Source organism: Pavona decussata, unplaced genomic scaffold (assembly GCF_977016875.1).
Source record: "Pavona decussata unplaced genomic scaffold, jaPavDecu1.1 SCAFFOLD_201, whole genome shotgun sequence".
Classification (NCBI taxonomy): domain Eukaryota; kingdom Metazoa; phylum Cnidaria; class Anthozoa; order Scleractinia; family Agariciidae; genus Pavona; species Pavona decussata.
The window spans coordinates 1235219-1250634 of NW_028145609.1; the positions used below are offsets into that span (position 1 = coordinate 1235219).

At 37.3% G+C, this 15416-nt stretch overlaps 2 protein-coding genes across 3 annotated transcripts in view; one reads left to right on the forward strand and one right to left on the reverse strand.

The window, feature by feature from the left end:
- The window catches only part of LOC146461204 (Fc receptor-like protein 5), a 288679-nt gene extending 274771 nt beyond the window's left edge, over window positions 1-13908 (forward strand). The window contains exons 1-5 of one of the 2 annotated variants that reach the window (XM_085087027.1): window positions 491-933; window positions 1405-1677; window positions 4440-4805; window positions 9520-9660; window positions 11037-13908. In XM_085087027.1, coding sequence (XP_084943153.1) covers window positions 1455-1677; window positions 4440-4805; window positions 9520-9660; window positions 11037-11590 — 1284 coding nt within the window. In that variant the 5' untranslated portion in view covers window positions 491-933; window positions 1405-1454 and the 3' untranslated portion in view covers window positions 11591-13908. Of the gene's footprint in view, window positions 1-490; window positions 934-1404; window positions 1678-4439; window positions 4806-9519; window positions 9661-11036 lie in introns of those variants that run through there. The other variant, XM_085087025.1, reaches the window with a different exon arrangement.
- Window positions 1-15416, reverse strand: part of LOC146461221 (uncharacterized) — a 100546-nt gene that overhangs the window by 23856 nt on the left and 61274 nt on the right. The window lies entirely within an intron of this gene.

Genomic DNA, 15416 nt, shown 5'->3' on the forward strand with positions numbered 1-15416 from the left:
ACTGAACGAATTCTCGCACTGTACCATCGATGGGTCTTCGAGAATTTCAAAGTCGAATCAGTGGAGACTCTGCGATAGTGGGTGATACAAGAATCATAGTTCCAGTCTCAGTGGAAGGACTGCAACCTTCGAAACAACACCTGTTTAACTGGAAGTAGAAAGTTTGGATGGCAAAATTAGTAGGAAGATTAATACTCGCAATGGTTACATGACCAAAATCAGCATTCGCAAAGTATCATCAATGGAAGACTGAACCGCTATCAAGGTGGTTCCTCCCTCACTTTCCTATAGTGAAACGAGAAAGAGCAACCACTAAGACGCGAGTTGTTTCCGACGCCTCTGCGAGGTATCAGGGTGATTGGTTGAACGATGTTAACGTTATCGGGCAGGGACCAACGTTACAGTGCGTCCTTTCTCAAGTTCTGCTTCGTTTTTGTTAAAATCCTGTTGAAGGATTGAAATCATCGATGAAGACCGATCGCTTCACTGGTTCCTTTCGAGAGATTTAAGAAACAATTATCTCCACTTCTCTTCAGACGTTTGTGGGCACATCCCAAGATGACTGTATCAAGCCGTTGAATTTCACTGAATTTTTTATGAATAAGGGCTAAGTTCTAGTGTCATTGCAGCCGCGAAAACAGGAGTAGCGAAGCTTGGGGCTATGAATGTCCCTGTTTGCAATATAGCCAACATAACACTCCACTAAACCAAGACGTTTCTTGGTCAAACAGGTCAGACCTATTTTGGTGGTTACGTAACCTAGCCTGAGTATCAGGCTCTTCGGGGGAGGGGGAAGAAAATCCTGACACGAAAGCACTGAGACGATGTTTCCGCCTCCTCGATGAGCATGACGCTTCGCCGCAAATAGTAACATCAGATATCGACCAAATGAAGAAGTCTTAGACGGAACAAGTTTACACGGCAGTCGCTTGTGTAAGTCAGTGTGTTCATAATAATTGCAACTGGGGATTTCGCTGATAAATATGATATTTTATAACAGTGTTCTGTTATTTCGTAAGGCTTGAATTGGCTGCCGTTGGTAAGTATTTAATTTTACTGTGGTGCGTTGAGATCGGGAAACTATCATTGACTTTTACTGTAAGTTTAATTTCAAATTTGAAATTTTGCAAACTTGAGATATTTCAGTCTTTTAACTTCAAGCTCATAAATTGCAGTCGTGAAATATTCCATTTGACTAAGGAAATGACAATATAACCTTGTTTTTTCAATAGTAACTTGCAATAGATTACACAAAATTATGCACAAATAGGTTGCACAAGTTTTAAATATTTGGAACCATTCCAAAAGAGTTTTTTTAATGGCTCGATCAGCAAATAGATCCAGGAATGAATTGACAATAACTGACCAATCTTAAGTAACCATTAAAACGTTCATTTATTGTAGACTATCGTCCAATCAACACAAGTTTGTGGAGTGAATGGAACTGTGTTTTTATGAATAAAACCCTCAGCATCACGTGCAGTGCACAAGCCAACCCACCTGCAAAGTATCGATTCTACAAAGAACAGGAGAGTATATTTAACACTACAACTGGCAGTAATGCTGATACTTGTACAACCTCAGTTGCTGAAGGAGTAAGTCAGGTGAACTACAGTTGTACACCATTCAATGAATATGGAGATGGACCAAAAGGAATGATAACAATAACAAAGAGAGGTAATTAAACAACTTGATTGGCTCCCAACCCCCTGTGCATGTGTAGTTGTTTTAGGTAAGGTCTGTTGAATTTTTTTTCCTGAGTAACAAAGTATCCTACTTTGAATCCAGTCAGTTTGAAGGGTGTGAGAGGGTCTTGGTCTAGTTATCTGGTCGGTGTTACTGACTTTTGAAAATTATTCCACCGAGCAATATTTCACTGTGTAGAATTTCACAGTGCATTTCATTATGCATTTCAAACACAAAATCTTCCGATGTTCACAAGGACCTTCTTGTCTCGAACGTTTGAAATTCGTAGCTTACGCCATACATAGAGGGGCGAATCTTGACAGCCCTTACGGATAACACAAGACCTACGGATATCACAAGAGACGGATAAAGTTGCAGTTTGGTGGATATCAATTAATGAAAAGCTATTGAAATTATTTTGAATTGACATGAAAATGAAAATTCGTACCGCCATTACTGAACTAAGTTTATATATGTGGTAGACCGTCCTATATACTTCTGGATTTTAATGTCGATGTGTGGTATATGCACCCCGAGCATGAGCATACCTATGTCATTCAGTCAATAATGCATAATTCTTAATTATTTTTATTCCTCATTTACTTTTCTCAATGAAAGCCATGAAAGCAGAACCATAGTCTTATTAATTATTTTTACTGTATCAGAAATTTCAGTTCTATCAGGATACTTTTCCCAATTTGTGCCTTATGCTGAATATAGTGATTTATTTTATTCTTACACAAGAAACGGTGCTCCACATTCTGTCTTGACCCAGGTGTACAAGTCAGGGTTACTAAACTACTGGGATCCCCCCTGCGATGAACTATTATCCCATCCAGGGGGCAGTAGCAATACTCCTAGTTTCTTCTTGATACAGAAACCCGGTTAAGTTCCGGCCCTGTTGGCCACTTAGGTTCGCATGCGGTTTTACTTACCTACACATTGTCATGTACCACACACATTCCAAGCCACAGCTGATCGCGCTTGGGAGCGTTTTGTCAAGCGCATGTATTAATAGCGCTTGGTAATATAAATATGCTCAGACTAAGAGAGTGGACTTTTTTCGAGAACAAAATTTAATGTAGAGGTTGCGTATCATTCTACTTGGAATTTTGCACAAGGTAGCAAGATAATTTTTGGGATAGTTTTAACTGCAAACAAAAGTGTTTACCGATGAGAAAAAGACGTGGTAACGCGGATAATGCTATTTGTAATAATGCTTAGAGGTCTAGAGGCAGATAACCTAGGCAACTCAAGACTGGAAATGTTCGCAGGACAAACATTCGTGGAGAATATTCGAAGTTTCTGAATGTTGTTTGTTAACGACATTATGCAACCAGGAAGGAACGTCAACAAATCGAAAGCGTCACTTAGACAAAGAAATTATTGTAAGCCGTTTAACTTGTAAAATGTGGCCAAATTTGCCAGGGACATTAGTAACCAAACGCTGCCCCTATTGTGCTTAACGTAACATTAAAACTGAATCTGTCATTCAGAAATATCTATCACAAAAAATGACCTCAAAAACAACAAAAATTATGATGAAGCTTCATTTAAAAACAGTAGCTTTTTGGGATAATTGTAGGAGTTGCGGATAGAAATTAAGTTCTTGCAATGATGAGTGCTTGTTATTCCAATAGACATCTCGTAACTTCGGTTAAGGCCTCCTTAATGCAATAAAGATAAAATTATACCAACGTTGTTAGATCATTTGCGGTGCTTGTTTCCTTTGTCACAAATGCCTGGCAACAATCGTCTGTTACAGGCTAATTAAGTGATAAAGTGAAAAGCTGATGTGGAAAAAAGACGTTCAGAACGTCAACAGTGGAGTTTGAGTTTTTGGTGTCTAATCCACACTAATATATTTTTACTATCATAGCCACTTTGTTGTATTCTTTCGAGGATACATTGATAGGTTTGAATTTTTAATGACGTGTTTCTTTCTCCACTAAGATTTTTGCAGTTGCCTACACCACTTTAAAAAATATCAAGGTCTGTTAAGCAGAAATGTTTGTGCTGTTAAACAATTCACCATTAATGGAAGTCTGTTTCTCGCCCACGTTATCCTTATAGGATATAAGGCTTTTTAGGTTTTTTTCTTTTTTTACAGAGCCCTTATTGATATCAGCATTTTATGCTGAAAAGGTCACCCTGGTTAAATAACATTTATTATTATTATTATTATTATTATTATTATTATTATTATTATTATTATTATTATTATTATTATTATTATTATTATTATTATTATAGTATAGGATCTAATCAGTCTCCCTTTTTTAATTTACAAGATATTCTCAGGATCTGGGCAATCTCTCTTTTTCAATTTTACAAGATATTTACAGGATCTGAGCACTCTTCCATTTCCACTATTTGGCAACTCAGTTTACGTAGTATCTACATGTGTTATTGAAAAAATTTACAAGTTATTTACACTAGTGGATACTGCAAATGTCACTCCAATATTTTACTCGTTTTTATTTTAAATGTTCTTCAAAATACCATTGTTGAAAGTTACTCTGTAAATTGCCTTTTACAGTAGATTTACATGGTCATACCAAACTGTAAATTTCATGAAAAGCTCGATTTACAAACCCACAAGACATAAATTGAAATCTAAAAAAACATTTTAAATTGTAATTTACAGGATGTAAATGGTGATTTACAAGTTTTATACATTTCTAAATTTTTCAGCGTTTCTTAACCTTGCAGAATTTTTTACTTCTCTCACACTGAACAATGTTCCTTTGCAGCATTTGACCCATGCAACAATTACAAATTTCTGAATTCGTCCAACCGTCTTGTGGGAAACACTGCTCAAAGCCCACTAAAATGTGACAAGAATGATCTCAACCCAGGCTGGTATCGCTTCTCTGCTGGTGCTGGTGACAGGATGCGAACCTCATGCCCCCCGAAGAATCGTTGTGGTACACATGCTCCAGGATGGCTCATTGGAACTCACCCCACTGTGACGGAATGTGTAGTGACTCGCACAGTTTGTTACCACTGGGAAAGCGAGTGTTGTAAGTGGAACAACAAAATCCGAGTGAAAAACTGCGGACCATTTTACGTCTACGAGCTGCAAAAGCCCCCTGTGTGTTGGCTTCGTTACTGCAGCGGTGAGTATGAACTTCTGTTGCCTTAAAAACGCTTAGGGCTTAACAACGCCAATTTCACAGAGTATCCTAGGGTATTAGCAGTCTACCCTTTTAGGTTTACATGATACTGACATGATCAGGGGCAGACTCCATTTTTCAATTTACAAGCTATTTACAGGACCTAAACAGTCTCCTTTTGTGAACCAACAACTTAATATTTACAATGTCTAGACAGTCTCTCTTTTTCTATTTACAAGATATTTACAGCATCGGCGTATTCTCCTTTTTTGAATTTAAAAGTTTCTCCCAGGATCTGAGCAGTCTCTCTTTTTCTCAATTTAAAAGATATTCACAGTATCTGAGCAGACTCCCCCTTCATTCAATTTAGAAGATACTTATAGGATATAGGCAGTCTCCCTTTTTTAATTTACAAGATATTCTCAGGATCTGGGCAATCTCTCTTTTTCAATTTTACAGGATATTTACAGGATCTGAGCACTCTTCCATTTTCACTATTTGGCAACTCAGTTTACGTAGTATTTACACGTTTTATTGAAAAATTTTACAAGTTATTTACACTAGGGGATGCTGCAAATATCACTCCAATATTTTACTCGTTTTTTTTTTTTTTTTACATGTTCTTCAGAATACCATTGTTGAAAGTTACTCTGTAAATTGCCTTTCACAGTACATTTACATAGTCATACCAAACTGTAAATTTCATGAAAAGTTCGATTTACAAACCCACAAGACATAAATTGAAATCTAAAAAAACATTTTAAATTGTAATTTACAGGATGTAAATGGTGATTTACAAGTTTTATACATTTCCAAATTTTTCAGCGTTTCTTAACCTTGCAGAATTTTTTATTTCTCTACCACTGAACAATGTTCCTTTGCAGCATTTGACCCATGCAACAATTACAAATTTCTGAATTCGTCCAACCGTCTTGTGGGAAACACTGCTCAAAGCCCACTAAAATGTGACAAGAATGATCTCAACCCAGGCTGGTATCGCTTCTCTGCTGGAGGTGTTGACAGCCTTTGGCCGTAGAAAGTAGGTCTTAGGAATGATTTCTAGTCGAGCAGCGTGAAATTATCGAGAATTCTTATTCCGGCAAAAGACTTAGTTTATTTTCTTGCTGAAAACCACTGTATGTTGTTCCCCGTTCAAACTTTTTTGTCACCATCCGGGACTTAAAGTAATATGACAATAACACGAGCAAGAAGGATTTTCTCTTCGAAAAGCGTGAGTTTGAAAAGCTATTCGATTATTTTTCGCCCTTATAACTGTAGCGTCGTTAGGTTAGTGATCGAGTAGTCTAGAAGTGCGATTGCCGGTCTCAATGTCATAAATAATTTCCAGATGTTCGTTCGGGGTGATTCGCATTGCTTCATGAATTTAGAATGAAGACGGAAAATCAATTTAAAACGCTGTCTTGCACCGATTAAGCCGCTTCTGTTGTAGAAAGCTAGACTTGAGCGCTCAAAGACCGGTTTTTTTTTTTAAATCTCACCCAAAAGATGCCTTGGCGCCGTTAATAATTGCCAAATGTCGCACTTGTTTTGTCAACACATAGGCCATGTTTTATGTCAGTTCAAATGTCAGTGTGACGTCTAATTTCAAAGACAAGCCTTCTATACTAGGTCTATAGTATTCTTTAACCTTGCTTTCTTGTGATGAGCCCTAATTAAAGTCTTGTTCTGGGCTAGCATATTCCATCAGCCTAGAAAGCCTCAAAATATGGTTAGTTTCTGAGGGTTTGTTCTTACAAATCCAGACAGATACTACAATCATATAAGTGGAATGATGAAAATATAGGCTTTTCTCGCTAGCCCTGCTTTTCTAAATCACAGTTGTTTTGTCTAGCAATGTAACTGCTGTTAGTAGAAGGGCTTAAAGCCTCAACTTGACCAGTTATTTCAGGATATGATGAATGCAAGGGACTAGTTAGCCTTTGCTTTGTGTCACTCATAAACTGCCGTGATTAATGATACAAAGGGAATATCAAGCCATTCTGAACCACTTGAGCCTAAATACTAATAATAATTATTACAATAATATAATTCGAATGATGAAAATATAGGCTTTTTTTCTGCCAGCCTTGCTTTTCTAAATCACAGTTGTTTTGACTAGCAATGTAACTGCTGTTAGTTTTACCTAAAACACGGAATCCGGAATAAAAAAACAAAAATGAAAATTCGTCGACATGAAAATTTCAACGAAGGTTAAAGTCATTTGGAAAACAGTTTTTATAGCTCTTGAAAAATTATAATATCAGTCAGGAGCCCAGGGAAATTTTCAAAAGTTTGCCTAAGATTTTAATTGCTGCAGTAACCCTATGGTTTTAGTATTCTAAGACAGTCCCTTCAAAGCGTAAAACTTTAAAACACACCAGAACGGCACCTATCTACGTTTATAAAATCAAATACACGGAATCCGTAAATCAGGAAAGAATTTCTTTTCTTTCTATTTTTCTTTTTCTGTGTAATTTGCCGTATACTGATTGGCTTGTGAGCAGGGGATTTTCGTTCTTTCGGAAAAGCTAGGGGAGAGAGATATGTACGATTGGTGGTATTTTGACAGGTACACTAGGCAAATCAATTAGCGCATTCACAATGGTGACGATGGAAATATATCTTTACACGTGTCATAACATTGTGACTAACGTATGTTACGGCTCAACAAATTGTTTGGGCATAAGGGTGGGAATAGGGCTTAAAATATTTAGACTTATTACCTCTAAATAAAAATCAATAGATCTACGGCTTCCAAGGTATCTGGAATTAGAGGATATAAAATAATTAGTTATCTACATCCTGCTATTGTGATTACTAAATTATGGAAAATCGTTCACAGGCTCCTGAAGTTCTTACTGTATTTCAAAAAAGGCCATCGACATAAAACGTTTCCTTTGTACAGGCAGCTCGACACTCTTTTGTAAAAAGGTGCATAAATGAATACATGCATTCATGATTGAACGCACGAATGTATGCCGGCAGGCATTACAGAACCATGAGCGAGTAAGTGAGTGAGCGAAGGAACGAAGGGAATGAATGAATGAATGAACGAACAAACGGACGGACGGACGGATGAGTTGATAAATGAATAAATAACTTTGCCCGCTGTCTATCCAAGGTTGGTGCCAATTCGAAGCTTTTTTTTTTTAGATGAAATCTAAGCCGTCCCCATACGGACTTGTTTCAAGACTTTTCATATTATTATGCAAAGACAGTGAGTCTTGCGAAGAGTTGATGAGTGATAAACGCAACACTGACTCTTTTCTCTAGTTACGTTTCATTATCTATCTACGTGCTATGGCAGGAGGAAACGTTATCGAGTAGAAAGAAGTCTGGGGCGGGGTATTTAAGAGTACGTTTGAAGATTGGGAACCTTTTTTCCAAATGAGTGGCTCAACTGCCTAAGCAATTGAAATCTAAGGGAAACTTTTGAAAATTTCGCTGGGCCCCTGACTGATATTACAATTTTCCAAAAGCTATAAAAACTTTTTCCCAAGTGACTTTAACCTTCGTTGAAATTTTCATGTTGACGAATTTTAATTTTTATTATTATTATTATTATTATTATTATTATTATTATTATTATTATTATTATTATTATTATTATTATTATTATTATTATTATTATTATTATTATTCCGGATTCTGGATTCCGGATTCCGGATTCCGGACTCCGGATTCCGGATTCCGGATTCCGGATTCCATATTTTAAGTAAACCCCGGGTCTTAGTTGAAGGGCTTAAACCCTCAACTTTACCGGTTATTTCAGGATATGATGAATGCGAGGGTTTTGTAACATCCTTTGCGGAAAACTTCTGTTTGAACGACACTTCATTTATCACAAATATAAAGTGATGCGTTAGACTCTCAGGAAGTGTTTTATCGTTCACCTGTCATTGTGCATGCTGAAATACTCCAAATACAACGACACACAAGTATACGCTCCAACAGCGTCTTGATTTCGGAAAAAGTCCTACTGTGAGTTCATGGCGTTAGGCAGCACAAACATTAAAAAAAAGAAAGAAAGACATGTTCAGGTTCACAGTCGACGCATGCAGATCCCTCCTCCCCCAACTTTCTTCTAGATAGCGTGGATGCTTCGACAAACGCATCCTCGGCATCAAGAACTCCAAAGAGCATATCACGAATTTTCCTTTCAAGGCAGTCTTCGGCAGTTTACACACTTGAATTGGGAGGCAATTCCATACTTTATCCTCAAAACGAGTAAAAGGGTTACGCTGGTGATTCAATCGCGAATATTCCTCCCTTGCAGTTTTTTTTACGAAAGTGTGGCAAAGTAAAGGCGAGAAAAATTAAAGTGTTACAAACGTTCGCAGATTAACTTTTGTACGCAAGGTGTCTTTTTTTTTTATCGCCTGCCCGTCTTATACCTGAAGAAGAAGATGTAGTTGTTGAGAAGACAAAGGTTGTACGGAACAGCGGGCCGATATTCATTTCGGATAAAACGCACCCCTTAAGGGTTCAAAGCTAACTCCAAAAAACTGATCGATTATGCCCATGTTTGTGTGATAAATACTTTTAGAAAAACTCTAACTTGTCATGATTTCAGTAGATCTACCATGCATTTTACTCGCTGTCGTTTTTTTATGTTTTTTTTTTTTATTTTGTTATCTTTCTTCACTTGTTGTTGCTGTTGATTTTAATTTAGTTTACTGAGAGTTAATGTTTATTAAAACGAATTTTATAGCTTTAGAAACACAGAGCTTGGCTCCTGGAATATCATGCAAGGACATCCGGGACTCTGGTTTTTCCAATGGAGATGGGGAGTACTGGATCAACCCTGGATGGAGTGGCGATCCATTGAAAGTTTACTGCGACATGACTACTGACGGAGGTGAGGATCAAAAACTTTCCACTTCACCCATTTTCTTGCGTAAGCGTGTTAAAAGTCGATTACTTCGACTGCGCTTGTCGATACATCCGATGGAAGCTATAAGCTAAAAACACACACACACATACACACACACTTTTTTCCTTCTTTTTTTTTTTCTTTTGAAGAAAACCTCGACATACAGCGCGGAGACATTTTTCCAAATGTTCCTTGCACACGAGTCCTAACAAATATCTTGTTGCACGCCAAGACATCATGTGTACGTTCAATGCGATTATATGGTAATCCTTTTGTTTTAGGATGTCTGGTAACGTGAGGTTCGAACATATTTCGACAAAGTAGGGTTTTAAATTTTTCACCCAAAAATGAAAATTCTTTGAGCAAATTTTTAATAGCAATTTATGCAAACTTTCCCGTCGTTTTTCAGAGAAAAATCATGAATCACAAACCAAATTTAATTCCATTTAACGACCTTATTAATGAAGACGGTAAACTCGCGGAAAATATAGTTCAATGTTGGGCGGATTTGCGAATCTGAATTAAAATCTAGATTGCGGCAAGAAATTAAGGTTGCCGAACATAGATTTCAAGTATATACAGGTGTTAGTAAACGTTATTTACATACCAAGTAGTTCTGGGTGCGCCAGCATGGTAGGGTAGCAGGGTGGTAGCATGGTGTACGACTAAATAAGAAGGAATATATTTTGATACTTGTTTTTGAACAGAGTACATTTATTATGACAACAAAGCCAGCTATTAACCGTCGATATATAAAAGGTTTTTCTAACTTTTAGAAAACAAACTCGCTAAATTTTGTTCATTTTTTTTTTCTGTTCAGAAAATTGAACTCCCAAAATACTTGCACGTTGACGCTGCTTTCATGCTATTTCGACAGAGAGATCTGATCTAAATATTGAAAAGATAACCTTAAGTTTGTCTCATTTTTTATAGGTGAGGTACGCTCATAGAGAACTGCTGTTTCGTAAAATAGCACGATTCCTTAGAAAACAGTTCATTTCCACTAAAACGAGCCAACATGTTTTGGTCTAATTAGCATGCAAGGCTTTAATTGGGTTTTTACAGCAAGCAAGGAACGCATGTACTTTAATTTCGATTGCTTTGAATTAATATAACAAATTGTTGAGTCACAGATGACTCACACATGTCAATGCTGGTTCTGTCACAGGTTTCTCATTAAATGTTGAAAACCTTCAGGCGTGGCCTTAGATAAAGTTAATCGTTATAAATCTGATGTTTTCACCTCGCGTATTACAAAAAAAAAAAAAAAAAATACGCAGAAACTTGTATCAATTTTACAGGCTCTTATTTTTCCTGCTTCTTAATGATCACACATAACAATTAATCTCCTCTGACTTCAGGTGGATGGCTTCAAGTCTCCAGTTATGTGATGCAAAGCTCAACACCTCCCTCTCGGCTGCCAGTTAGCACTTCACTCCTTGGAATAAGCAGCAATCAGATGTTTATCACAACAAGCGTCATGAAAGAGCTGAGAACATACCTGAACTTCACTCAAGTTAGATTTCACTGCAAAAAGAAATGGGGGAGAAGATTTCATATCGCCACGGCTCTTAACAGCTCAGGTGATGCTGCGGTTCAATACTTCAGCGGTCAGACGGATGTTATGCCTGCCTCTTGTGGTTCATATTTGAGAATGAATGACGACAACTCTAAACTAGCTAGCGCTTGCAATAAGTGGGGATTTGAAAACGGACGTGTTCTCGTTGGTAAATGGGGGCATGGACATCATTTTCATATCCACCAACTTGGACTTCCTGAACTCCGGTTATTCGATCACCCTGCTTTCTTATTTAAGAGATATCATTGGTTACTTTACTTGGCCAACAGGTGGGAATGTGATGATGCATACGTTGGAGTATCTTCTGGGGATTTCTGGAAAGTGTTTGTTCGCTAAGGGCTTTAGATTGGCGCCATTGCTCCTTTTGTTTATTTATTTATTCATTTTTTTTATTTGATAAGGCTCAGCAATAAACTATTAGCCTAGGCCATTTCAAAGCTTCCCGGGAAGTTTACCTTGTAGTGGAGAGTTACGTTTTGAACAGCTGAATCTCGTGGGAAATTTCAATTCTAGACAGATTCAAGTGAAAGTTTGATAAACTGTATTATGATGTTGTTAATAAGTAATTGTGATCACAAGGGTTTATGCTGTTAGAGATGACAAAAACAACAAAATGTTCCTTATTTTGACCATTAATTTGAAATAAGCACAAAATTACCGTCAATCCACGTCACGCGTGACCAGTATTTCCGAGAATGGAATGAACATTCGAATTCCTCTTTGTAATGTCCGGCATTTGAATGGAATCTCGAACATGTTTCTGGAAACCTTTCTGAAAGAAAAAAAAAAGGCATAAACTGAAAAATTAATGTAAAAACTTGGGAAACAATTGGTATTCTTGAAATACTTAATGCTGTAATTTAAAGAAAAATTCATAGCTTTATACTGTCAATATACTAGAGAAATTTCTACGGGAACTCTGAAATCTCGTTGGCATGGCGATGATAAAAAATGACATGTAAATTTCAAAATTCACGTGACGTGGATTGACTGTCATGCAGTCAGGTTTAACGTGGGATTAAAATTCCGTATGGCCAGTATACAAATCGTTGTCAGTTTGTTTCTTTTGTTTTAGGTTGTTATCGAGGTTTTTGTAGTTTGTAGTTTACATAATATGGAACAAAAATAATAAATAAATAAATAAATAAATGCCTACATACATAAATAAATAAAAATAAATTTGTATAAGAGAGACTTGAATTAACATGCCGAATTTGTTAGTTTAATTTGAGTTTTTCCCGAAGGATATGTAGTGATACTTTGATGTTAAGCCAGAATTTAGAGGTAGCATGGTTTAAAATGGATAAAATATACCCGATGAACACGCCGAGAGGCATGCCTCAGAATTCTGAAGATGCTTGTAAATACGAGAGGCCCTGTCCGAAAAAAGAGATGTTGACAGATGCAAATGGCGAGATGTTTTAGCAGGTTTTAGGTCAGACTCGCCAACATAACAAGCATTCCGGCTTGTTACCACAGCGACTGGAGCCTTTTTGGGACAGGGTCCTTCACGCCAAATATAGTGTTACAATTAATACGATAATGCTTACAGAGCTGTCTAATCTTATATTGAGTAGCTTTGGAAAAGTAACCTACATAAGGTAATTTGTAAAAATGAGTTGAAGAACTGGAACCCAATAGACCAGTGTAAGGTTTCCGTGTTTTGTTGATATATTGCCTGATCACCCGATCTATTGTGTTGGTAGATAACATGCTTTTGCGTATAAAGTTCTTTACCTCGTTGTGAAAACCATTCAACGTACTTACTTATCTTGTAGATTCTGATACGCCAAAGCTTGTATGAAAATGTTCTTAATCAGAACATTAAGAAATGGCAATTTGTGGTCGACCTCCTTTTCCATAGTAAACCGAATATAGGGATACTAAGAGTCAATATCATTGAAAAAACATAAGAGCACCATACTCTGAGTCAAACAAACAAAAACCAAATTAAAGGTATCATCCACATAGAATAAAACATTGAAAGATGTGTAGTCTTGTAACCACAGACTTTTATGAAGGCACCATAATAAAGTTGGCTATAAGAGGAGTAAGGCGAGACCCAAAAGCCACACCATCGATCTGATCATAGATTGTCGTATCTTGATCAATGTTTAATTTGTTATATACGTTACACATATGCTGCATCTTAGGTCACGTTCAGACTAGCTAACCCACTGCTCGGTTGTCGGAAACGCAGGCCACTAGTCTGAATTTAGCTTTTTGTCGGTGCTCGAGCAAAAATCTGGGCACGTCCACTACCTCCAAGGATAGTACTAGGGCACTGTTCCTGGGTACGGACACTGGTCTGAACAGGTTTAAATTTTCAGTTGCCAAACTTTTTCCCCACGCCTCCCTACGATACAGTAAAAACAAATAATGGAGGGCGCTAAATTGACGAACGAGAAGACGTTTGCTCTTTGGACACCAGACAGTCTGGACAATGTCCTTTTCAGTGTCCGGGAACAGGGCCCAGGACAGGTCTTAGTCGCGCTTTGCACAAATAATTTGCTTGTTTCCTATAAACTCCGTACAAATACTTGTTAAAGTTCGGTAGATGACGTACGTAAAGAAAGGCATTAAATTGTATCAAACCATGCGTAATAATGGAAACTGTATGCAAATAATTTACAATAAACTAACAAGATGGATTATTCATGTTTGTTGTTGTTGTTAGTTTTTGTTTGTTCTCACGAGAAAGCAACCCTTCATGTACACAGTTTATTGTTATTTGCGAAATGAATTTAATTGCTGTTGTTAGGCATATTTTTTAGTGTAGAGTTCTGTTAATTTTACCCAAAGATAGCTTTGGAACAGACAAAACCTCTGCCTGATACTTAGGCGACGATATACCATGGGCAACTAAAATCAGGCAATTTTCCGCAAGATTGATCAGAAAAATTGATTTATTATTAAACATTCAGATAAAAAAAAATAATAATAATAATTTACAGCAGAAATTAAATGTGTAGATGGTCTTCATTATTTGTTACCTTATTCCCCATGAGATTTGAAATTACGTCTATTGTACAATGTTTTGTACGAGGAAGAATGTTGAGTGTGCTATGAACTATTTTAGACGGCGTTACAATGTGTTGAACAATAAAAGTTCTCACTATATGGCCAATTCTTGTATCCGATATAACGCGCTCTTTGATTGACTAAATTAAAGGGCCAAGTGCTACTGTAATGCACACATGCATGCTTTATAGCAAATATTAATGTCAGGCAAATGTTGACTTCAGTTTTCTCTTCCATATAATTTTAAATGCAAAAGAGGACGTGCGGATGAAATTTACGGGGACAAACGTACGACCGGATAGCTCATTTGGTAGAGTACCGGGCTACCGTGCGGGAGGTCGCGGGTTCAAACCCCAGCCGGACCAACACTCAGGGTCTTTAAATAGCTGAGGAGAAAGTGCTGCCTTTGTAATGACATCTGCAAATGGTTAGACTTTAGTCTTCTCGGATAAGGACGATAAACCGTAGGTCCTGTCTCACAACACTTGTTCCTAATAATAATAATAATAATAATAATAATAATAATAATAATAATAATAATAATAATAATAATAATAATAATAATAATAATCTGTGGGACGTTAAAGAACCCTTGGCACTGTTCGAAAAGAGTAGGGCGTGGAGTTCCCGGTGTCATGGTCTATCTGATTAGAGCTTTCATTGGTCTGGGTGGGTGGGGTGAGATCATACATGGACTGAGGCGGTAGCCAGAGGCGCCTTTTATATGCTGACGTCCGATCTCACCCTCTGGTTCCTCCGCAATTCAGCTAGTAGCTGTTGTTCATTGACCCTGTAAAGCCCCAAGGTGAGTGGTCAATTACAATTTCAATTACAATTACTTTTGGAGGTACTCCACTTCTCCTAAGTTTACTGCAAGCTCGAAGCGAATGAAAAAAGAAACTTCTGTTTGACATGTTAAGTTTCTGGGATTTTGAACTGAAAATTTTGGCTTAATAGAAAGCGCCCTTGTGCTCTACAGTTTTTCTTAACGCATACGAAGACGAAATGCTTGCTGATGCGGGGGTAATTTCATTCCAAGGTATATACTTCATGGTGGAAAGCCACCTGTGCACCGGTAGTGTATTCGTCATGTATAACTCAAGTTCTGTCCTCCACAAACAAAGCGAATCCCGAAAGTGGG